The 24,587-nt window shown below is 40.7% G+C and overlaps 1 protein-coding gene across 1 annotated transcript; it reads right to left on the reverse strand.

Annotated features, from left to right (window-relative positions):
* Positions 1-6,329: 6,329 nt before the first annotated feature.
* PROKR1 (prokineticin receptor 1) lies at positions 6,330-24,065 on the reverse strand. The gene is made up of 3 exons (XM_008500905.2): positions 23,981-24,065; positions 11,119-11,792; positions 6,330-7,205 (listed from the first exon to the last, which is right to left on the reverse strand). Exons 2-3 carry the CDS (start codon positions 11,634-11,636, stop codon positions 6,509-6,511), a joined length of 1,215 nt encoding a protein of 404 aa, XP_008499127.1. The 5' UTR covers positions 11,637-11,792; positions 23,981-24,065; the 3' UTR covers positions 6,330-6,508.
* Between the last annotated feature and the right edge of the window lie 522 nt (positions 24,066-24,587).

Consider the following 24,587-nt stretch of genomic DNA (forward strand, 5'->3'; position numbering starts at 1 on the left):
GTTGTTATTTATATTTGTGTTTCTGTTTTTTTACATTGTCATGTTCTTTCTTATTATTCATTTTTGAGGTATTTTTGTTATTTTCTGTATGTGTTGTTGTTATATATTTATTTATTCATCCTTGTCATTTACATTTGGTTGGTTGTTCTTTTTCTATTTTTTAGGTTTTTAATTTTTTTTTCACTAATGTTTTTTTATGTGTGCGGCATGTGTAGTTTGTTATGGTACTTTTATATATTCAGTATTGTCTAGTGTGGCATTGTGTGTATTGTATTTTGTGTTTGATTTTCTAATGTGGTATTACTAATTCCCGTCTTATTTGGTTTGTTTAACGCTCACTTTTTCTTCTAAGTAGTGTTTTTTTTTGTTGTGTTGTTTTTTATTGTGTTTTGCATTTCTTTTTCTGTAGTGCGTCCTCTATTCTAATTTCAGTGTAATGTGGAAGGCATGGCATTTCACTTTATATTGCGGCACAGCATTGTGCGTGTTTTGTGGTTTTTGTCTTTTTGTGTTGCTTTCTATCTTTCGTTGTTTATTTTATTGTGGTTTTTATTGTTTGTATTTTAATATAGTCACTTTTCTATTGTGATGTTGTATTTTGTATTGTGTATTGTATGCATATTGTCTTTAATGTGTCTATATCGTCTGTTTTTCTGTGATGTGTTGTGGGTAGTGTAGTTTTTATTCACCTCAGCTTATCTGATTTCTGCATTTCCGTGAGTGAGGCCTTCACTGTACTGCTCTGCAGAAAGCCGTCATTTTGCCTTACTGGAGGATACGAACATTGTGCCTTCCCAATGGGGTCCATCATCAGCCTTTACTTTTAGTCTGTCAGTTTATCTTCCTTTGTTGCCCAGTATCGCACTTCCCCTTAGGAATGTTGGATTGCTTCACTCCGGAGATCTGTCAAAATGGCTCAGCAGAGAAGCCCTTCATTGCATAGTACCTGGAGGATCCAGTCACTGTGCCTCCCAGGTCTTCTTGACATCTTTCACACTTTGACACTCTGATGGTGTCTTTTACAGTGCTACCAGGCATTTTCCGTAGTCCTTTTCAACACCTAGTTGGAGAAACCCTTCATCATGCCACCCTGGTGTTCTCACAAGTCCTCTGCATCACCATGGAACAGTCTTTTGCTGTGTCAACTTTTTTTTTGAATTTTAATCTGTGCCATCCAGCTATTCTTTTCGTCCCTTACTGTGCTGCTTGGCACTTCTTGGGTGCTTTTATTGTGCCCTCATGGAGGAGTCCTTCACCACCCTGGTTTAGGGACAAATTCACTGATTTTTTTGGTTTCTTTAGCACCCATGATTTTTTGGAGTGCATCAGCATGCCATGGTGGAGGAATTCTTCAGTATCCAAGTTTTTGGGGAGTCCTTCCCCGTTGGTCTTTTTCTTAGGCATCTACTCCACAGCTCTTTTGGTGGCATTTCACCCCATGGCTTTTTTCATGATTTCTGCACCTGGTTTATGTTGAAGTGCTTAACAGCAACATCCTGAAGCAGTGTTTCACCACCTGCTTTTTCTGGAGCACTTCAGCACACAGATCTATAGTAGCCTTAAGCGCCCTGCTGTCTGGAGCACTTCAGTGCATGCCTTGTTTGGATCTCTACCTCCCAGCTGTTTTGGAGCACTTCTGCATTTGGTTTTTTCACAGTTCTACAAACCCAGATACTCTTGTTGTGCCTCAATGTGCTTCTGGAATGCATGCTTTCCATTTATTACCTTTCAAGATTTTTGTTCTGGAACCAGCAGGTGAGCAGGTGTACATTGGGTTTTCATGTTCCTTAGTGGTCTTTTGATCTTGGGAATGTCTTTTTTTTTGGGAAATGTTATAATCTTTGTGTCTTTTGTCAGTTTTGGCCAGTCTTCATTTTTAGGGAGGCAGCTTTGTGCTTTGAACAACTTCGTGTTGTTTGTTATTATTCACTATTATTTTATATCATTTATCTCTTATTCTCTCATTCTGGATAGTACTAAGAGGGTCATTTTGGAAGCTGCACAGATCCCTTTCTCACTGGTGGCTTTGGGGCTTTGCCAGGCAGTGTACTGGGGTAGTCTTGTAGAGCAGGATCCTAACAAAGCGGAAAAGAGACCAGGATCTCTTGTGAATTCAAAGGAATAGCATCTGTCTTGTCTCAATTCTGCTTTCTTCTGCTGATGCTGTGGGTTTTTTTCAGCACAGATGAGAGCAAGTGTTTGGAAGGGGTGAGCCCAACCACCCAGTAAAGATCACAGTCCTGCCAACACAGGTAATGAGGAAGAATGCAGACACCAGAACTGTTGGGTTTGTGCCTCAATGCCCAAGTGCTGAAAGCTGAACCATCTGTTGACACTTGATGGAGGCATGAGAACCCTGTGAGTATCTGCACTGTCCTGTCACCAAGATGGGTGGTGTGACCTGGCACTGTTTTCAGGACCTTGCAGTAGACATGCGAAGCTGTGCTTCAGAGGCAGCAGCTGGAGGGTGCTGTTGTCACAGGAAAGGCTGCCAGGCTCAGAGAAGAAAGAACACAGTTAAATCAGATCCTGAATGGGCCAGTTGGTCCTCAGGGAAATTTCATTGTCTGGCTGTTGTCACTCACCCTTGCCTGTAGTCCTAAAGGTTACCCTGCTTTGGTAGAGGGACAGTGAGTTGGGTTTCTTTTCCTGCTATTGCCACAGTAAAATACATACTTCGTTTTCTCATTGCCTGTTGCTCTCAATAGCTGTTTTTATTTCTCTTAATCCTCTCCTAGCTGTTCACTGTCACCATTTTAGTTTGCAGCTACATCTGGGTTTTTATATTTCAGAGAGCCAGTGTGAAGGAGCAGGGACTGCATTTTACCTTCTGTTATTCCTGGAGGAGCTGCTGCAGAAGGAAGTGAACCAGTGCTTTTGGGGCCTGTAACACAGGAAGACAGCTAAGCAGGAATCCAGCATGATAGCACCATATTTTTGCTTTTGGCAATAAAAATTGGAGCGAGCCACAACTGAGACATGGTGGCATCTGGTTTATTCACTGTGTAGTTATCTAAACCCTGCTAATGGCACTCAGGAGTGTGCCTTATCCACTCCTCATCCTGGACACATCTCACAGCTCCTTCACAATGAAGTCCTTATTGCTGCTGTGCCTCTTGAGCTAATAGTAGGCAGCTGGCAGCCACAGAGGTCTTGCTGCAGTTTTTACTGCCTTCCAGTGGTTAAGAGCTTGTGCTTGAAGGGGCTGTTTCTCCTCCATCACAGATGCTGCCTTCCTTCCAGCTTGTGCATGTTTCTCTTTTTAAAAGAGAAGAGCTGAGCTCTAGGTAGGTACAGTCCATGTTCGATTCTGCCGTTCAGTGTAAGTGAGAAAACATATCTGCAGGGAGGGGCCAGGCAGGGGGCGGTAGGGTAGCCCTTACCTGACAGGGAGCTGAGGGAGCACCAGTCTCTGGAGCACCCAGTGGCACCCATGCTCCCTAGTCTGAATTGTGTGGGTACAAAAAAACCCTTTCTGGTCTTTTCTTTTGCTCAACTCACTTAACCTATAGGGAATGTGGGGTCTGGCCCCTTCTCTCAGCTGCTTCCACAGGCTGTGGCCTGCCTCTTCCCCTCTGAGGAAGTCACTTGGGTCAGGGTCCCTCAGGACCGCTGCACATTTCTTCACTGAAAGGGCATTGTTAAGTGACTTTAAGAGTCTTTTAAATTCTTCATTCAAGTTCAGTCATGGGTGTCAGGCAGGCCCTTGCCAATGGAGGGGACCATACACTGTCGCTCCCTAGATGAAATGAGTTCTTTGGAGACAGAAAAGCTCCATGAGGTTTCTGTCCCCACGTAAGTCCCTTAGGCTCGCTGCCTTGGACCCCTACTTGCTGGAGCTGAGTTTAAGATCATACAGTGGTCCCTGAAATTGAAGATTGTGACCAGTTTTGAAGTGTTTGAAGTTGATGCAGACACAAGTGAAGGGCAGCTTGACTGCTTGGCTGCTCTGATCAGAGAACGGGGGACTGCAACCTTTCCTCAATAGGACTCCCCCTTTTTCTGGGCATGCTGCTCACAGCAAATGTGATTAAGGGCAAAGCACAACTTTTTCTCCTGCTCTATCCAGTGGTTCAGGTTGAAACACTACTTTGCTGCCAGGAAGACCTTGAAATGTCAAAATGTAGTAATGCTGAGGACCCCAAAGCCTACATCTGTAATAGGGGCTGTGGCAGCTACTGCTTTATTGCCCTTTGCAGGGAAAGGGATGCAGTAATGGCTGAGAAAACTGAGCAGGCAAGAACAGAAGAGCTTTCTTGGAGCTCTCAAAATGATAACCAGAATTTTAAAGCAGTTCTTTCCCCAAACCTTTACTTAGTACTTTATTGATTGGTGGGAGTTGCTTATTTTTTTTTAATAATTCAACCTGATGTTGATTTTCAGGTGTTGAAAATTATCAGTTGTTTGGGTTTATTGCACTAAGGAATGTCCAGGAAAAATATATAGAAGGAATGTCAGAGCACTACTAACAGGTAGTTTTGCTAGCTAATACTCAGTAACTAATGCAGGTTTCGGGAGATAAATATGGGTGCATAGTTTCAGAAGAAACCATTAAATTTCAGGAGAAATTACAAAATTAATCCTCTTCATGATGAAATATTGCAACTCTGGTCTTTTACATTTCTTTGTCAGAGTGGGAGACAAATGGATTTTAGTACTTACCTCTATTTAAAAATGTCATTTTGAAGGATTATTTCAGTAACTGCTTTGCCTAGCAGAGCAAATTATGAGGTCCCCTCCAACATATCTGTTGTATAAGCAGCTGATGATGAGAGGATTTAAACACTTTAATAGGTCTATCTTTTGGCTGTTAAGTTTAATTGGTCAGCCTGGTAGTTTTTCTGTAGCAGAAGTCGGATAATTCACAGTAGTCACTTGGGTATGAAAATTATGGCTAAGGGAAAAATATAAGAAAAGAATTCACAAGGTCCCCTGATATTGATTCCATACTTACTGTTTTATTAACACTTTAACTTCACAAATAAACAAATTATTTACAAAAGACTTTTACTCCAAAAGTAGGCACCACCACATACTTCAGAACAGGAAGCCTTTGCCATAACAATAGGAAAGACTTGATTTCAATACACAAAAGTCCATAGTATCTTATATGTAGTTTAAGTGAGCAGATATTACTGCTGCTGTCATTTGCTGTATCACAATTATTAGTTAAGAAACGCCCATCCTGACTCGCACAAAATCAGAATACTAAAAGGAGAACTGGAGGAGTCAATGCATCTTGAGTTCTTGTCTCACATTTGGTTAGACAGTGAGCTACTTGGCTCAACTAGCGACTGGCTTGCTGAAGCCTTGAATTTGTCTCCATTGCCTGCAGAATTGCCAGCTGTCGCAAGGTCTCTATGCTATTTTGGCCTTACTTGTACTTCAGTTTGAAGACGTACTTATACTTGGTAAGAAGTCTAGGCCTGGTTCAGTGAAGTGTATTTTTTTCTCATTAACTTGCTATACTTTATATGGGTCCCACAGAAAAAACAAGTTGAAACACATGAAATTCCATCTGAAGATTAGAAAACCATTTTCTTTACTGTGAGGGCTGTTGAACATTGGCACAGGGGGTCCAGGGAAACCATGGTGTCTCAGTCCCTGGAGTCAGTCAAAGCCCAACTGAACCTGATCATGGGCAGCCCATTCTAGCTGACCCTTCTTGAGCAGAGGGATGGACTATGCAATCTGGAGATGATGTTGCCTACCTATGCAATTTTGTGATTGATTCTGTGAAGAGTTCAGTGACTCAAGGCATCAGAAGCTGGCCTTAGGGTGCCTGGAAACAGCTCCCATCAGAATTTAGCTGTGCCATTTCCAAAGACACAAAAACCAGAGTAACACTACATAAAACTACAGAGTGGAATGTTGATAAAATATTCTTAAACAGGATGTCCCAGGAAGAGATGAAGTTTTTTACATGCTGTGAAGTCATATTTAGCTTTGTAAAGAATATGATTTTCATAAGAACATGCTACACATTGGACAATAGAAAGCTAGTGGTTGTAGATTTCAAGAAGCTTCGTCATGATGGAAAAGATAAAAAGTGACATTAAGCAAAATGCACTTTTTTGCCGTCCTTCCTCTAGTGAGAAGGAAAAGGACACCAAATAGCTAGAATGTACAAATAATAGAGAGATTAAGAGATGTCCTTTAACAAGAAAAAGAGGCATCATTGCTAGGACCAGCAATCAAATCTTCCATCATTAGAACATTCTTTAGTACCTTCACAGACTCTTTTTTTCACCCTGAATTTCAGACAACTCTAAAATGAGTGTCTACATCTGAGATTTACAGGTGGGTGAACTGAAGCACAGCATCAGTTTGAATGATGGAATTATACATCAGTCCAATGAAGAGTTCTGATAGAAATTCATTGTAGCCTGCTTTTCAAGAACTCTTAACCAGTGGTGAGTATCACCACAGAGAAGGGAAAAGATTCTGAGGAGGCATTATTTCCTCTTTACTTCCTTTTCAAAAACGTGAGATTAGAACTGCAGAAAGTTTATTTCAGTTTTATACAGTCTACCTCCTCTGTGACTGGCATCTCACTTGGTCTCAGGTCTAAATCTGTGCTAGATTTGCTTCCATTATATGTTGATCTCCATCTGAGCAACATGATCTTCTTGAAATACTTCATGGTGTTATTTTTTACAGTTACAAAACACATGGTGTTTATCATGCTGTTACTCATAGCAATGCATTCAACTATGTAAAAAGCAGTAAGATAATGCTTCTCTTTCACAAAGATGGTGGGGAAAAAGTCACGGACAATTGTGAAGCCATAGAATGGTGCCCAGCAGAGAACATATGCAGTCAGGATGCACATCAGTACCATAACAGTTTTCCTTCTGCATCGAAGCCTCTTTCTTATCTGTTCTGTCTGAAATCCTGGTACAGTTTTAAACCAAAGCTCCCGAGAGATCCTGGCATAACACAAGGTCATCGTGGTCACAGGTGCAACAAATTCAATGCCAAAGATGAAGAGGAAGTACGATTTGTAATACATCTGCTGGTCAACTGGCCAAATTTGACCACAGAAAATTTTCTCTTGGTTTTTCACCATATATAACACAGTTTCAGTAGCAAAGTATGCAGATGGGATAGCTACAAGTATGGAGACTATCCAGACCAAGGCGATGAGGATGGTTGCTGTTTGATAATTCATGCGCGGTTTCAGTGGATGAACAATGGCCAAATACCTAGAACAGACAAATACATTCAAAGTGAAGACTGAAACACTATTAGTCAGAACACACTACAGAATACAAGCGTACAGAATTGGGCAGAAGGAAATTGTAAATCTTATGGAGAAATACAAAGTAGCAGGCTACAGCCAAATTCATAGATGTAGTCAGAAACTCTGAAGCAAGTGGCTGAAGGGTTTGTTAGGACAGTGGGTACTTAGCAATATAAAAATCTGAGTGCACATGAATGTGTCTGAGGGTGATTTTGAGACCTCAGTCTTCAACTCCCACCTCTTAATACAATCAAACTGAAAATGTTGCAGCTTTGCACCACAAACTTTTCCTTTCTAACACCGATCACTTGTTCAGGAGTTAAGGAAAGATGGGAAGAGAAGAAAGAATATTCCTATTAGCAACAAATATGTTTACACGACTTAGCACAGTATCTGTGTCATGTCATACCTAGGATGCACCATGGTACAGCATCTGGAAATTCTTTCCTGGATGGCACATGTTCAAGTGAGACTTTGAAACATGCAGTAATATGCACGTAGTCAGGTGCAGGTAATGAAGAAGCTGGAAAATGTTCTTGCTAGGCAGAGAACTATTTAAGTATGCTTTTTATTACCAAGCGGTCAAACATATTTAACAGTGCTTCTATTATTTTCTTACTTACTCTATGAGGTGCAAAGACCTGAAGCTGATGCTAATGAATGAGCGTGTTACAGGTGAGCATGTTTTCAAACCACCAACAAAGGACTGAATGTGCATTTTCTGCCCATGCAAATGTTTATTTCATTTGTTGGAGGTGATTATTGCTAAGTAATCTTAAATATGGTGTGTTAAGTAATATACCAAACCATAAAACCTGAGTTATTTGCACTGCTAAGCTGCAAGGTGCACTGAAGTGGTTCATGAAGAAATAGGAAGTGGAGAAATAGAAGTATGATGCTTACAAGATCTGTTGTTTGCCCTTGATTTAGTTATAAAAGGGGCTAGGACCAAATGGCATTCACTCTGTTGTTTTTTGTTTCGTTGGAGCTGGGGGGAGGGGCCGATGATTTTTTAAGCTACAGATATAAGGAAGCCTTACATTAGAGTACGTGGTCCCAGAAGGTTTAGCATATTTCTGCTAAATATTTTTATCAGAGACACCCCAGAGCTCCCAGTACAGTTGTATTAAACACAAAGGATTGTTTAAAACAGTGGAATTTCTCATTCATTCAGAGGCTTTTCTATCTGTATATATCCTATGCTTAGATAGCATCCACAGGATATATTCGGTCTAAAATAAAATGGGGTGTCAGCGATGCTTTTCATTGGTCAGATCTTGGAAGCATGTGAATTGTTCATTAGTGTAGGTTAGATGTCAAGGGACAGCAAGATTACATGTGGAGCTGATAAATGAGTACTTTTAGTTCAGTTCCTGTGGAAATAAGTTTCTGGGATAGTTTGTGTGTATGCATTTGTAGCTATGCGTACCCACTCGGCTGGACTTTTGGCTGGGTTGGGCAAAGAGAGGCAGGAGAGAGCTTTTGCTGTGGATTTTTCTGATTGTCACTGCTTACCACACTAGGGCTGTTACTACAAGGTGGTCCTGAAGCACATGAACTGAGTTCAAATGAAACTACCTTCAAATATGTGCCCCCAAAGTGTACACGAAACCCACCTAGAGCCCTTGGGTGTTCCATCCAGAGAACTCAGCTAAAGCTAAATCCCCCAGAATATTCAAAGCATGGATGGACCCTCAGCACAATCTCCTCTTCAGATTCTCTAACTTTGCATTGTTTTCTAGTGTGAACATGGCCCAAATATGCAAAATCCTTATGGTCCATGTGAATAGACATCAAGGAAGGTGAAAGAGTGCCTACCTGAAGGAAAACGTGGGACAGGCTTACTTTATCTACACAGGTGAGCCCTTTTATATGATCTAAATATGGGAAGACTTTTGTTCACATATTCTTTTTAGAGACCAAAGTCAACAATCTGCATGACATAACCAAGAAAGAATGGTTGATTGTTAAATGAAAGATGTTTCTGTTTACCAAGTCAAAAGCTCACAAAAAAAAAAAAGAAAAAAAGAAAAAAAAAGAAAAAAAAGGGAGTGAAACCAAAACAGTGTGTTCTTACAACAAACTTCAGTGATTAATCATTTCCTGGGTTGTTTTTAAAGATGCCTGGGGAGATATGCTAGAAATCTTCTGATTTCTTAGCAGTCATAAGGATTCCATGACCCATGTTACTTCATCAACCTGAACTGCACCAGCAGAGCTTTCCAAGAATTTTTTTTACAAGTTGAAAAAGATAAGTAGTAGAAAATGGTAATGCGTGCATGGTAGTATTTTGAAGTTTAACCCTGAGTCTGTCTGCTGTTCAAAGGATGTTTTATTAGACAGTTATTAAAGATTTGTTTCATAGGAACTGATCATCCCTCACTGTACCACTATGCAAAACATCTCTGAACTTCTCAGAGTCTTCACAGACTTCTGCTGACGTCAGTAGCAGCTGAATCAGTTGCACACAAGCTGTATCTATGCAACCATCAGCAGGGTTAACTGCTCCTTTGCTGTCTTTTGGATCAAGTACCAAAAACTCTGCAACATTAGACTAGAGCATAAAATGGCACATGAGAGAAATGGGGAAAAACAGGGAAAGGCAGGGTGGGAATCATACACTGTGTATATGCAGAGGGTATCTGAGATGTGTGTTATGTTTGAACACAAACGATGACTTGTTGCAATGGCCTTTCTCCAGAGAGTTTATTCTGTGGGTCTTCAGCTTTCTGTGAGTCAGTCATTTCAGACTTGTGTCAACCTGAAGCTGATACTCAGCACTTGGGTTCATTGAAGTCTGTGGTGCATGAGGCTAAAAGAACAGGAGTCATAATAAAGAATACGATTTAATTATATTGTTAAAGTTCTTAGAGTAAAAGGCAGGTACAGAAATATCTCAGGACTGCAGCATAAAGCAGGTAGATACCATTATGTTTTTCTTACCCCTTTATGAAGGCTGTGGGAAAATCTCTGCTAAACTGGGTTCATACAGCATTTTGTCATGTTCTGGACGGTGCCATAAATGACTTGTGAATCTTTCCTGGCTTGCCACTGTGCCATCCTCAGAGGTTAAGTGTAAAAAGTAAGGATAGTGTGAGAGAAGGGTATTTTAATGGAGAGGAGAGTGCCAGGCACACTCACCAAGCATTCACTTCTCAGTTGGAGCACCCAGTTAAGACCTCAGTATGATGAAATGATTAATTTAATAATTGTTGGGTTTTCTCAGTAGGGTATGTCAGAGAATAAGAACTCTATTTTGTAGGCTAGGTAGAAGTCTTCTCTTTCACTCCCTTTCACACCAAAACCAAAACTGGTAAAAATACCTTAGAAGGGAGAAAGAAATACCCTGTTAGTCAGTAGCCGTGTTGGAAATGCACCTGTCAAATTCTGTATCACCAGTAAACTATTTGTCTCACAAAGAGTATTTACTTCACTGTTTATAGAAAAGGTTAGAATCAGAAAAGTTGTGTAGACTAGTAGTGAAGGTTCTTTAGAGATGTATCCTTTGATTATGTCGTGCTGATGACCACTCTTGTATCTATGTGTTTCTGATTTGTCTCTCTTCTCTTTCTCTTATTTGGTAAATCCTCTACTACACTTGAATCAGGCACCTTTTTAATGGAAAAAAAAAGTTTTAGTAAGTCAACATCCTTTTCACTTGAAAAGTTCAATTAAGAAATCTCCACTTTTCTCCAAGATACTGTCATGACCTAACGTGATTAGATTTATGTGAAACAAGATACCCAGATCTGCATAGAACCTACTTTGACATCAGATCCTACGGAACAGCTGACTGTGTTAAAACCCTAGAAATCTGGATAGCCAACTCCAGAAGCTCTGGCCATCTCCTTGTGCAGTGATAGCACCCCACTTACCTGTCAACAGCTATAGCCAGGAGAGCATTGGTAGAAACATAGAGGGAGACAGTCCGTAGGTAGTTCACTGAGGCACAGAGAACGTGGCCATGCTCCCAGGACAGCTGTCGCACAACATAGTAGTCCATCTCGAAGGGGCAACACACAATGGCCACAATGAAGTCTGAGATGGCCAGGTTGGCAATCAGCAGGTTGGTGAGGTTTCGCAGCTTCTTGTAACGGGCGAGAGCAGCAATGAAGATGAAGTTGCCAATACCACAGACCAGCATGATGCCAACCAGGGCAACCCCGATCACAATCTTGGCTGCAAAGAAAGTGCGGGTTTTGGTCATGTCATCTTCACTGTCCAGTAGCTGGTCATAGTCACTGTAACTGAAATTGAAAGGGAGAGAGAAGTTTCGCAAGGAGGTTAAATCTGCATTGTGGAGATTGTAGATTGCAGCAAAGTTGAGGTTCATGGATTCATTTGGGTTATGTTCAGCTTGCTCCATGGCCATGCCTGTCTTCTTTTGACACATGTGGCTTGACTGGCCCTTGGTTTCGTGTTAAAATTGCCCGGGGTGGCAGAGTTCAGCAGTGGCAGGCGAGAGACCCCATCCAAATTTTCCTTCAGAGCAGTGAGTCACCTTGTCTTTGTACCCATTAGATTTTAGAGCAAGGACCTTATTTATCTCCTGTGGAAACAAAAAGAGGAAAACATTTCCTGAGGAAATTACAACAAAACACTGTTCTTGAGGGAAGACACCTTATTGCCACATAGCTTTACTGCTGGCTGTGCACAGTGGGAAGAAATACCCTGCGAGAGGATGCTTCTGTTATCACAAAATCTTTTGAGTTGCATAAGACACTGGTTGTTACACCCAGCAGTTTTATTTACCAATGATGAAATTTTGTTTTCAGCACACAGTGAAATGACAATGTAGGAGTGTGAAATCGAGTTTAAACTCTGCCAGCCTTTAAGCCCACCATGCAAGGTAAAAAAAAGAAACTAAAATGAGATAGCACCTCAATTTGCTGAAGAGTATTTGATGTGTCTTTTGAACAAAGTTTTTGCTCTGTGGTAGATGTCTCAGAGCAATGTGGTACATGAGAATGAAAGAACTGATGTTCTAGATTCTAAATATATTTCTCAATTAAGTAAGGGCTGCCAAGACCTAAGAAATTAATAAAGCCAGCAGTTTCTTTTTTGGCAGTTGTTAGTTGAGTAGGGGGACCAAATTTTCAGCTAGCATAATACATTATTGCTTCTCTTAAACCAGTGGAGCTCTGCCAATTTGCATAGACAAGATTTTGTCCCATGAACCAGCTTGCAGGTCTTTGCTGTGAAGGCAAATTTGCCACTCACAGGGAGTCCTTGCACAAACAGGCTGCTGAGGTTAAAGGGAAAAATCTTCCTTAAGTGAGATGAAGTGCCTGGATTTTCTGAAGATGAGAAGCAGACTTCCCTCTCTGTATTGTCAGTTGTACCAAATTTTAAATATTGATGTATTTTCCACACAGATGAAAAAAAAAGTCTGATCTACTCAATAATTTTGCCTCTTCTCTGTATCAAAATGCTGAGATTCTTGTATCTTCCCATGCCACATCTAGGAATCCTCACACCAGACTCCCAGATGTTGGCACAGTCCCACACCATCCCAGATGAGAATCAGGGGGCATTACTGCTTTTTCTGCTGTGAGACAGTAGGTCTTCAAGGTGTCAGCTGCTATTGAACGATGTCCATTGTGGCTACAAAGGACTATCTGCATAGTGGAACTGTTGCCCCCTTCTTTCCCTGGAACCACCCTCAGCCCCTGATATAACACTTTATAAATTTTTGAGAGAAACTCTCTTGTACAACTTCTGCCTACACATTGCTTTTCAAATGGAAAGTTGCAGAACAACGGTATAAAAGAAAGCCAAAGACTGAAACTAAATACCAGTTCAAACAATTGACTACTTTAGAAGAGATCCCCACTGCTGCCTGGAAATACAAACATTTATTTAAGAGAAATGCTAAACAAATACTTGAATGCAAAATCTGTATGCTGGTGTAAGCAAGGTGCAGTATCTATTTCAGACAGGTTTCCCAAAAAAGCACTGAGAGAACTGTATAAAATAAATAGAGACAACCTCACTATTCACAAAGTGACATAACCCCATCGGCTTACTGTACCTGCAGTTGCTTTTGTCTTCTTGAAAGTCTTGAGCATCCTGGGGATTGCCCCCATCCAGGTCTCTTCCCTACAAATGTGCTGCTGCCACTGTAGCAGAGAAAGGATCACTGAAAGCAGCCAGAGGACTTTGCTGAATGATCATTTCTCTTCCAGGCAGGTTTGCCCGGCAGCTCAGGGGAGGATGGCTCCGCTGTCTCTGTGCACGCATCTAAAGCCTTTTCTCAGTGGGAGGCACCTTGAAGCTGTCCGTGCATTTCTGATTTTAAAGAGGCAGTGCGGTACAGAGACAATAGGGCACAGCCCTTTTTTTTTTTCTTATTTTCCTTTTGTGTGTCTTTATTTGGTTGTTTTGTTTGGTTTGGTTTGGTTTGTGGGTGTTTTTGCTTTAAACCTCCTGCATGTTTACACTGCATTGGGTCAGCAGTGTATCTTTGTTACCAACTCCTAAGCATGGAAGAAGTAAAACTGGTCATCGCTTCCCTTTGAATTTTGTCTGGGCTGGGCAGCAGCTCCTTACACCTGACACAACAGAGAAGCAGTATACAAACCTCACAGTGGAGGGGAAGGGGAGGAAAGAGGCTGAACTACTTTCCCAGGGACCTTTCTCCATTGATCTCTCCCTGGCTATTGTCATTAGGACTGCTGCTGTGGTAGCTTCCGCAGGAGGGTCAAATGGTCAAATGTGGAATAGCCATAAATCAGAGGACCGCTGACAGCTTTCCTTGCCCTCTCATAGAATTACTTTGTGTGCATCTCTAAGGACTCAGTGTCCTTTGCTAACACTGTCTCCTCCTTGCTTTGAAGCACTTGCACCCCAGAGAGCAGTTTTCTTGCTTCCCAGTTCTCCAGAAGGAAAGGAAATGCACAGCAGATGCCCTGTCCTCTTCTGCACCTCCAGTGTTATTCACCTTTTAGCTGAGATCGTTCAAGATGCATAGGTGGGATTACATTACGTAGTCCCCAGTGGATGAGCCCGTGGGAGGCTGTGGAAAGCAATGAAGAGTGTAGATATGCAGAAAGCCTGTAATACATGGTCCACAATGCACACTCACAAGACTCAGCTTTCATGAGCTAGTGGGCACTTATCTCTGGAAGGAGATAAGGAAAGAAATACATTATATATGAAATATGTCTGGGATAAAAGAGCCACTAATGTAAATTTTTTCCAGAAAACCTGTGGAAGGCCACAATCTGTTGACACAATCTGGAGTCAACAGTCATCATTAAGAATTTCACAGCAAATACTTGACTTTATTTTTAACAGTCAAGGTAATATGTGAAAAGCTATGACGGGGTTTTCAATATCCTGAAAGGATGCAACCAAATGAACAAGGAGGAAATCAAATACAACCCACTTGTGGAATTCTGTCACAAAAAAAATTAAATGTAGTAAGTACAGGGAGGGGTGAAGTGAACTTAGCATGTACATCAGAATCACATCTGAAAGATTTCTGAAATGGGTCACATAAACCTTAAGTGCCCCTTAAGAAAAGCTAGTGGACTAAAGGAGCTCTTGCAAGCTTTGCAGTAGGAATGTGCATGATGTCTTTAAGACTTTGTTCAACTGTCTCACATTAACTTATCTAGCAAGTTCATCAAGCAATGTGATATGCAAATATTTCTATCCCTTTAGGCCAGAACCTCAGCTGCTGCAGAACAGTCTGTCCCCCGTGACTCAAGGCAAGTTGGCACTGCAGTCCTGATAACTGCAACCCCTCCAGATCTGTGGTTCACGCTTGGTACGTAGCTTCTGTACAGCAGTTGTTAATCTACTGTGCTCCAAGTAATTGCACTGGATGTCTCAAGCTGTTTTGCAGAAAATACTAAGTGTAATATTGTGTAAGGATGCAATTTGCACATGCTGTGTAAGGCAGTATTTTGTAGTTGTTGATTAGAAATTGCTGAATAGACAGTGAAACCAGTGGTCCTGGGAACTGCCCTTACAGCCAAATGGGAAGAGTGAAAGTTAAGAGGTGGGTCTAGAGCCAAGTGGGCTGCAGTGAAAGGACTCTAAAGCCATGGGGTATATGTAGGAGGATTTCCCAATTGCAAACAGTGTGGTTTTAGTCCCAAAGGCTACTTTCAAAACCTATAGCTTCCTGTGTCTTCTGGTGTAAACAGTCTGAAAGAGCAGCTCCTTGGGGCAGCCAGGCTGCCCTATGGCACCAGCAACAATCTGTCTGTGCACAGCTAGGACATTTTTTGTCCCATCACTGCCCACTCCAGGGGCTTTGCAGCCTATAGGTCTCTCCTTCCTGGGAACAGGGTTCTGGGAGGTTTGCAGAGCCAAAGTCCTTATTATTTTTCAGAGAACACATGCTTCTGGTGTTGTATTTCAGCTTACAACAAGGTTTGTCTTTTGTGGGTTTTATAAGTTCTAGTGACTTCCCCAGTGATGTCTCAACATTTCACACAGTGTCATAGTGCATTTCCTGAGACCAGTGTTACCAGTTTGACAAAGTCTGGCTAAGAGAGAAAAGCTAATTCTGGAAACTATTATGTAAACAATTTACACTCCTGTTACTTTGCTTTTTTCATTGGCGTGCTCACAGTTTGAATAGGGAAGTTATTTGGAGGCTAAATGATGCAAAAAAGATTGCAATGTAAAGTACTTGTTTAGAGATTTTCAAATAATGAATTTCTAAACCTAGCATTTAGCCTAGGAACAGTCCTAAGGACAAAACCCAGCAAGTTCAACAGCTACTCTCTTATTTTTTTCCTAATTGCTATCTAAATTGGACTTTCAGAGAGATAATTAATCATAGAAAACTTACGTAAGCCCTGCATAAAATACAGCTTGAGTTTAACAAAGGTTGCTACTGCAATTTAGTTGATAAAATGTCACAGAAGTGTCAGATATCCTGTGATTTTTCTGGAAAAGCAAACAAAAGGTAGCAGCCTGCATAAGTTACAACTATGTCCTGCTGCTAATTATTCCAACCAGACATTCAGCTCAGGGGTTTTCCTAAATCTAAGAGCTCGCTTAATGTGCAGTGTGACCCAGAGGCAATCGATGACTTTTCTTCCAAGTAGAGAAGCTCTTTTATTCTTACTTGTTTATTAAAAAAAAAAATCATTCTCTTCCATTGTATATTTCCTGGGTTTAGTAATTTGCATTCATCATTTTGAGATCATGTAAGAAAATGGTGTTTATTTTGCTCTGCTCAGCTTAGCATGGTGATCTTCTTTGAGAAGTATACCCCCTGCCCTCCACAATAATATATAAAGTATGTAGAAATAATTACAAGAAGTTTAAATTCCTAGCTGGCACCCAACACCCCTTACTAGAGAAACCCATCTTACCAAAAGCAAAAATTACAGTACTGGGGCCATGCAGAAAGCAGGGATCAGCCCAGGGATGGTGCACAAATGCCACAGTGATATGACCCGAACAACCACAAAAAACCACAACATTTCCATCTTTATAAATCCAAAGTTTTTTTAAATTATTAAATAGTATGTTTTTTCCGACCTTTTCTTTCAGATGTGTTTGCTAGGCTTTGTGTATTTTTTTTTTTTTAACTCAGTCTTCCTTAGGGCAAATACCTGTTACCACAAATGCTTCTCTTGAGCAGAAGGCCTCTGAAAGGTATATTTCAAGTGCTGTTCTCCCCAGATCCTGCCTGGGCACACTCATAGCTCAGGGGATACTAATATGGCAGCTGTGGGCAGTGGCACAGTGCAGCAATATCCTCAGTGGGGCAGCAAGGCAGGTCACTGAGGCAGCTGCCTTTGCCCACTCACCAGCTTAGTTCTCTGCTAAGATTCTTCCCTGTCAACAATAGTCCCAGACAGTTCTTAGGACTGCCTAATTTTAGACTAAGACTGTCAAGCCCATTCTTGGAGATTCCCTGAAAGCCACATCACTGCAAGTTCTATCAGATATATGGTATAGCAAAGATCAGTGCTTGGAAAGTTCATGCCAATTAGAGATAAAGATTGCCAGTAGAAATGATGCTTTGATGTCAGCCTTTAATGAATATTACTGCAATTACTTGGAATTTCTAGAAAAGCCTTTTCAAACTTAAAAAAAGGAGAATTTACCTGGAAATTGGGATTTTTCCCCTGCTTCTGTGTTTGTGCCCAATGTACAAAATAATACTTACTAAGCAAGATTTACAATTGCAGAAGGCAGACAGTTTGGGTTTTTTATTTCTGTACATTGCTCTAAGAGAATTAAGATGAAATAGTATGTAGCTCATGCAGAACAACATTTTGGAAAGAAATCTCAGGATTATAGTCTAATCTATACAGCTCATCCTGTGCTGTATTACATAACACCCAAATAATACATGACAAGTACCTTCCTGGCCTTTTGGTGAAGAAATTTGTAACATAGAGTTCATATCTTCTGTATGAGACTATAAAACCTTTCTTAGCTTCACAAGGTAGAACTTTAATGGTCCTGCTTTAAATCCCTCATCCTAACAACTGATCCAGATCTGAAGTCTGCATCTGGTATCTTCCTCAAGAACTGGTTTACTCATATCCCATATTCAAAAACCTTTGAATTTAGAAGCCTCTAAAAAGAGCTTAAAATGTGTTACATCTCAGTTAAGCTTGTTGCTTCTTGGGATTTTCAGAGATGGTCTTGTTATTTTGGATCTTATTCAAACATACACTTAGTACATCTTCTCTTTCAGTGGATGCTATGAGCTGCAGAATGTTTTGGGAAATTGAGTAGCTTTTTAATTGAAGTGTCTCAGTAGGAGACACTCCTTCCAAAAACTTGCTGACTTCTTTGGAGGTCTAAATAAGAGAAGTTGGATGCTGCGTTTCTTAAAAAAATTAACCATCATCCATTACAGCTACAGTTTCCTATTTGAGCTAAATTTCCAGCACTTTCCTTTGCCATTAATGTTCTCTGTTAAACAAAAGCCTTTTGATTTGTATTGTCATTGCTTCACCATCTTCTTTTTTTCTGCCCTTTTTGTTCAGTGAACATTACTTTCTGTTCATTTGCCATAGACAGAATCCTGCTTTTCTGTATCTTCCCTTTTAAATATTGTTGTAGTTTTGCTATTGCCATTTGTCATGGCAATTTGGCATTTCACCCTGTATTTCCATGGCAGGCAGAATGGTTTCAAGAATTTCCCTCTGCAGTTCCCATAACTCTACTTTTGCCTAAAGGACACCCTGCTTTTCCTTATCTCTACCATCTCACCATAAACATACTGACCAGAGCATGTAACTACAAAGCACCAAAGCACCTGTACTTCAAGCAGTGTGAATTGCAGAGGTCTGGCTTGCTTAGGTACATGCAGAGGGGGTTCTGTCTACTCCAGGTTCCCAGCTTCTCCCCACAGCAAGACATGATTTGTTTAAAGCTCACGTCCAGTTCTGCTGCCTGAAACATTTTTGGTGCTTCATTAAATGTTAGCAGTTCTTTTTTTTTCCTCACAAGTTATTTGAGATATAAAGGAAAGTTGGAGTTCAGTATCAGCCTGAGAAAGGGATTTAATTTACTGTGAAAGCCTTATTGTAGTTATTGTATATGTATTGCTAGTTATTTCTGCACACGCTTGAAATGAATTCTAACCCAATCGAATAATTCCTAATAGTAGTTTCACTTGAAGCTACACAGAGCATGAAACCACAATCTTAGTGTCAGGATGAGTAATAGAAAGCTGCTATCACACCTAATTTCTGACTTTAAAAACATTTTGTTATTCTTCCAATGTGGTGTCAAAGCTGCAGGGCCAGATCAGCTGCTGCTTTATAATATTTCTGAAGTGTGAGAGTAACACTGTAGAAGTGATGGCTTTGTCAGGAGATGAAAAGTACATCTGTGCTCCCAAATCAGGTGGAGATGAAGTTAATTCATCCCAGAAGGTGCACATACATGTTTTGGGATGCTGTATGTGTCCCCCTGCCTCAGGCACCCGAGGGCTGACCTCTGTGTGGGCAGCTGGTGGAGCATGCTTGCTGCTGCCTTGCCATAGCTCTGTGGGAATACATATGATTTGGGCTGGGGTCAAAAGGAGACAGATGCTGGTTTGTCTGAGGTACAGCTTAGAGGCACATATATTAGAGCCAAGTGCTCAGCATCTCCCTGCCTGGGAGTGGCAGCTCCCCCCACCACCACCACCTTGCACTGAGAAATGGACCTCTTTTATATTTGGTGCTGGCAGGATGGCAAACCTGCCTGTCTCGCTGCTTGTGGTCACAGTGATCCTAACAGGAAGACCATTGCCCATGGAGCAGCTAGTGATCCACAAACCAGTTAAGTGTAGACTGTGGTGTGCTTCTCTGTGCCCTATTTATAGCTTGAATTTCATGGAATCATAGAATCACAGAATGGATAGGGTTCGAAGGGACCTTAAAGATTATCAGCTCCAACTCCCCTGCCATGGGCAAGGACATCTCCCACTAGATCAGGTTATTCAAGGCCCCATCCAACACGGCCTTGAACATTTCCAGGGAAGGGGCATCCATAGCTTCTCCTGGGCAACCTGTCTCACCACCCTCAAAGGAAGGAATTTTTTCCTAATGTCTAATCTGTATCTCCCCTCTTCAAGTTTTAAACCATTTTCCCTTGTGCTCTTGCTACACACCTGTGCAAAAAGTCCTCTTTCATGGCTGTGTACTGCTGTAAAATAATCTTAATTGGCTGATTGTAAAAAGGAGCCTTCAAGCAGCTCCCCCTCAGTACTGGCAATTATACCACCTGTGTGTCCGTGTCTTAATCTAAAAGTGCAGCATCCAGTTCTCATGTAAACATCCTTTTTGTTTGATAGTAATAATAATGAACAGAATTGGTTTTTTTTTTCAGAGAATCTGGATTAGGCTCAAAGATCAAATCGGGGTAACCTTTCTATGAAGAGAATCTTCCTGGTGTACTGTGCTATGGTTGGAGACCTGTTCAGTACTGCACAGCTGCTGAACTCAGGGGTCCCACCATCTGAAGGGAGGTAAGATTATCTATACAATTTTTGTAGTGTTAGCTCTAATGAATGGAATTTTAGATGATGATTGGCGAAGTCTGAGTTGCTTGCTTGCTGGGATCACAACAATTTAGCACCTCCTCCTGTTTCAAAACAGTGGTGGTCTGCTTTTCAGGAAATGTTTAGAAATTATGTGAACAAATTAGAGGCAATAGGAAAATGTGGCATGGCTACAGCTGTGTGGGAAGGGGCAGCCCTCTGTTCAGAACTACAAGTCCTTGAGGAATAAAATGTAAACTAAGTCCCAGCCTTTTTCAAGGCTTCTGTTGCTTATATTAGGTAGAGACTAAAATTTGCAGGGAACGGTATTGCCTTTTTGAAATCAAACCCCTTTCATTCTAAGCATGTTAAAAGACACACTGTTCTGACACAGTCATGACACCACAAAACAAACTGAGGAAGCATGGGCTGTTCAACCAAAACTGGCAGGGGAGATAAGCCCTTTCTGGACTGGTATGTTAGTTCCTGGGCTGGAGGATAATGCAGGATGGCCTGCTGGTGGACAGCCTGCTGTTTCCTTGAGTATACTTCTGAACAAACTTTTATTTAAGTAAGTTTGAAATTTTGAGCCTGGAGTTTTCACACAAAAAATCTTTAATATAAGCCTAGCTGGCCTTTTTAAATAGTTTAGTAACCAGTTTGTTGTTATTATCCACCAGGACACACACCTGTAAAGACACTTTTAACTACATAAAAAATTAAGTTTCTCAGTACCCTAGTTTATGTAATTTTGCTGCAGGGAATTAATTTTGAAGAAAAAAAAGAATGACCAATTAGATATTTGGGTACCATTCTGAAGGTTTTTTAAGGCTTTACCTTTCAGACTATATAACCCTCTCTCAAATCACTGTCATATTCTTTTCTATCCAGTACCTGAAACATTACATTGCCACTGGAAGTTTCTACCTTACCATTTTCCATCTTCTGATGCTTTTAGAACTAGCTGCATATTCCAGGTTTGTAGCTCCTTGTTGAACCTGACACAGTCTATGGACAAAGTTATATACAGTGAAAGAAAGAGAATGAAAAGTTGCTGCCTCCCTACTGCACAGGGACATTAAGCAATGTTCTTTCTGCCAGGGCAAATGGATTTTCCCAAGCTTTTTGCATTAGTTTCCTGGGGAGAGGAACATTTTTTTTTGCTTGTGTTTTTACTCTGTTTGGACAATTGAGTTGATAGCTCATTTGCTGAAGATCACAAAAAATTTACACGATGTATAAATTTATTTCAGCCCAGTTAGTGAGAAGGGCTATGACACAAAACATTGTTCAAAGGAGATCTTTGGAAGGCAAGAAGCCTACTTATCTCCTCTGCTAAGAAGAGCAATTTCAAACTATGATTTTAAAGTCAAAGGGTTAGTGCTCCCCATAGTACTTTAACTGCATGTTGTCTTCAGGGTACACATTTTTTTACAGAAATCTGGCATTCTCCATCCCCATCTAGTGTAGATCTGACTACAAGAGGTTAATTTAGGAAGTCTAACACCAGTCAAATGGGGGGTGCCTGTCTGCTTCTTTGAATGGAAGCTCCTCCTCAGCTGCATTTGTACAGGAAAGTCTGTAGATATATATGGCTGGCATATCTGAAAATGTGGAGAATCCTTACCTATACCAGTAACGTGTCCTAAAGCCAGTGCCACTTCTTATACACTGGGGCTGTTCAGATCAAAACTGCCCTAAGAGAATTTTGATCATTTTAAGGGTTGCTGCAGCAGTGCTTTAGAGTTCCCTTCTCCACTTCCATTGCTCCGCATGGCTCCAGCTCTGATTTTCCTGAAATGTTGCTAATGTGAAGAGGAGTACCAGACTGCTGCTGAGTTCTGGTGCACCCATCCTCTTGCCTCAGGCAGTCCTTCTGCCTCTGTTTTTTCACTAAGTGTCTCTTGATGATGGTGGCTCGAGCCTTGATGCTGACAGATAAAAGTTAACAAATTCTGCAGTTAAAATGGCAGTTATCTCAAATTGCTGGTCATTAAAAGCAGTGTTTTTCTGCTTCATAAAGGTGAACTATTGAAAAAGATCTAATCTGAAAAAAAAAAAAAATAAAAATTAAGCACAGTAATTGGATTGCCTGGATTGCTCAGAGATGATAAACTTCTCCAGAAGGCAGACATGCAGACAGACAAGTTGTCACTGAGCTGGGGCAGGGAGGGTGGGTAGAGGGAGATGGAAAGGGGCTATTTTCTTAAGTGCTCTGGGGATGCTGTGGCACCATGATAAATCTGCTGCAGTTAACTTTATGAAATTAAAATTAAAAATTGATGTGATTTAAAATTTTTTAAAAAATGTTTCAACTTATGTCCAGAAAATATCACACACTGGATTTCAAGAATGATTTAGATGTTTTTCATGAGACTATGCCACCTAACACATAAAAGGAAAAAATACCCCAAACCTCCAAACCCCTGAATTTCCTATAAGTTTCTGTAAGCTGTCAATACTGGACCCAGTGTTTCTGTTTATCACCGGGAAGGTCCAATTTTACTTTTCATGTGATGATACTTCTTAGTTCCTGACAGATAATGTCTATTAATCAGGTGGAATTTGGCTTAATAGAGCCTTATGATATATATAAATGGATGAAAAATTCCACACCTCAGTCTTCCAGCATACATCAAGTATGAATTCCTTACACTACCAAATTCAGTATTCGGGTATGTGTAACTTGTAAAAGTTATCTTTTTTTATTCCTCATGGGAGAAACCTTGTATTTTTCATTCCTCTCTCTCAGAGCAGATGGTGATTATGATCACTTTGAACTTAAGGCAGACAGAGAGACATACTTTGTAGGGTTCCCCCACTGCCCTAAGCTTAAATCTTTTCTCTACAAAAATAACCAATAACATATCTTTAAATTGAGCTTCTAAAAGAGAAACAATGGAAATTCCCAGTCCTTGTAACTGTTCATTCCATAAATGCAGTTTCAGGGCTTTGCAGGTACTAATAACTCTTAATGACCCTGATGAGCCTCACCTGAAGCCTCCACCCACACCACTGCTCACAAGCCCAGTTTCAGGTCAGCCCTGAGCACATTCCTGCCTTCTGTAGCTGTGCCTGTCTTCTGCTTAACCTCTGGCCCTGTCTCCTCAATGGACCTGAGATTTATATTGCAACTTTGCTTCAGAATGTGTATCTTCCTGCATTGGATAGACCTTGAGATTTTGTCTGGAAAATCACCGTTGAAGAAATATTTGCTTTGTGAAGTGTGGTCTGGAAATGTGGATTTTATTTGGATTGTCTGACCTGCGGGCTCAAGAAGGTTTCAGGTACCCTCTTAGATTCAAAATGTTATCTTATTTTCTGTGTGGTTTGATGTGTAGGCAGTGTATAAGCAAATGCAAAGTCACATAAATGTGCTGGGTTTAGAAGTGGTATTAGAATAGGCAGATAAAAACATTCTTGTGGAAGAACAGAAATCCTTGGAAAGAATAATTGTTTTTGAGATAGATATGAGGAAAAAGAGTTAAATCTTAAAGGAAACTCAATAGAGCATGCTTGATATTTTTGTAATGTGGCATGCGGTTTTGCTGTGACGCAGAAGTTTCTCCCAAATCAATTCAAAAGTCTACATAATGAAGAAATTTTACAAAAATATGCCACAACGTGTCCTGATGTATGCATCAAATATCCAGCCGAGGACAGGGAACACAGGCTCAGATGCCCATGCTGTTAGTTCTGCTTTTAATATTACAATTTAAAGGTCACAGAAATTGAGGGAGGTTGCATCAAAATGGTATTTCTAGTAATCTTTGGGTTCTCACCTGAAGTTTGGGACTGGAATTTAAGGAAGAAGATCTGTTCTTGACTTGATTACTGGCTTGCTGTGTATCTGTGATTAGCTTGCACACTTTTTTGCTTTCCCACCTGTGAAATGAAAGCATAATATCACTTTCTTCTGGAAAACATTTTGATACCTGAAGGTGACAAGCACCACATAAAGCAGTCATATTATAATTTTATAACATGAAGAATTAAGGATTATAACTTCCCAGTGAACAGGCTCAAACAACTGAAAAAAATCTTCAACATTTCTCTGACCACACACTTTCCTCCTCCCACTACTGCAGGAGTCATTTCATTTGTGCTCACTCTTGTTTCGTAGGTTTGTTGAAATGGGTTCTCCAGGTGTTTCAGGATGCACAGCTGTTTCCAACTCTGGAAGCTGCTGCACTCAATTTGTAGTTAAAGGAACATATGCCAGCAATGTCCCCTGCTACAGGAGCTTCCCTTTGCCATTTTCAGAAATAGGCAGGAGTAGTCTCTCACTACAGATTTCAGGAGTAATATTCACATTTCTTTATGGGAAACTGCTAAATGGAATACAAAACAAGTATTTCTGAGTGTCTAGTGTGGCTCTGTGGAGCTGTT

The sequence above is a fragment of the Calypte anna genome, chromosome 3 (assembly GCF_003957555.1).
Source record: "Calypte anna isolate BGI_N300 chromosome 3, bCalAnn1_v1.p, whole genome shotgun sequence".
Lineage (NCBI taxonomy): Eukaryota > Metazoa > Chordata > Aves > Apodiformes > Trochilidae > Calypte > Calypte anna.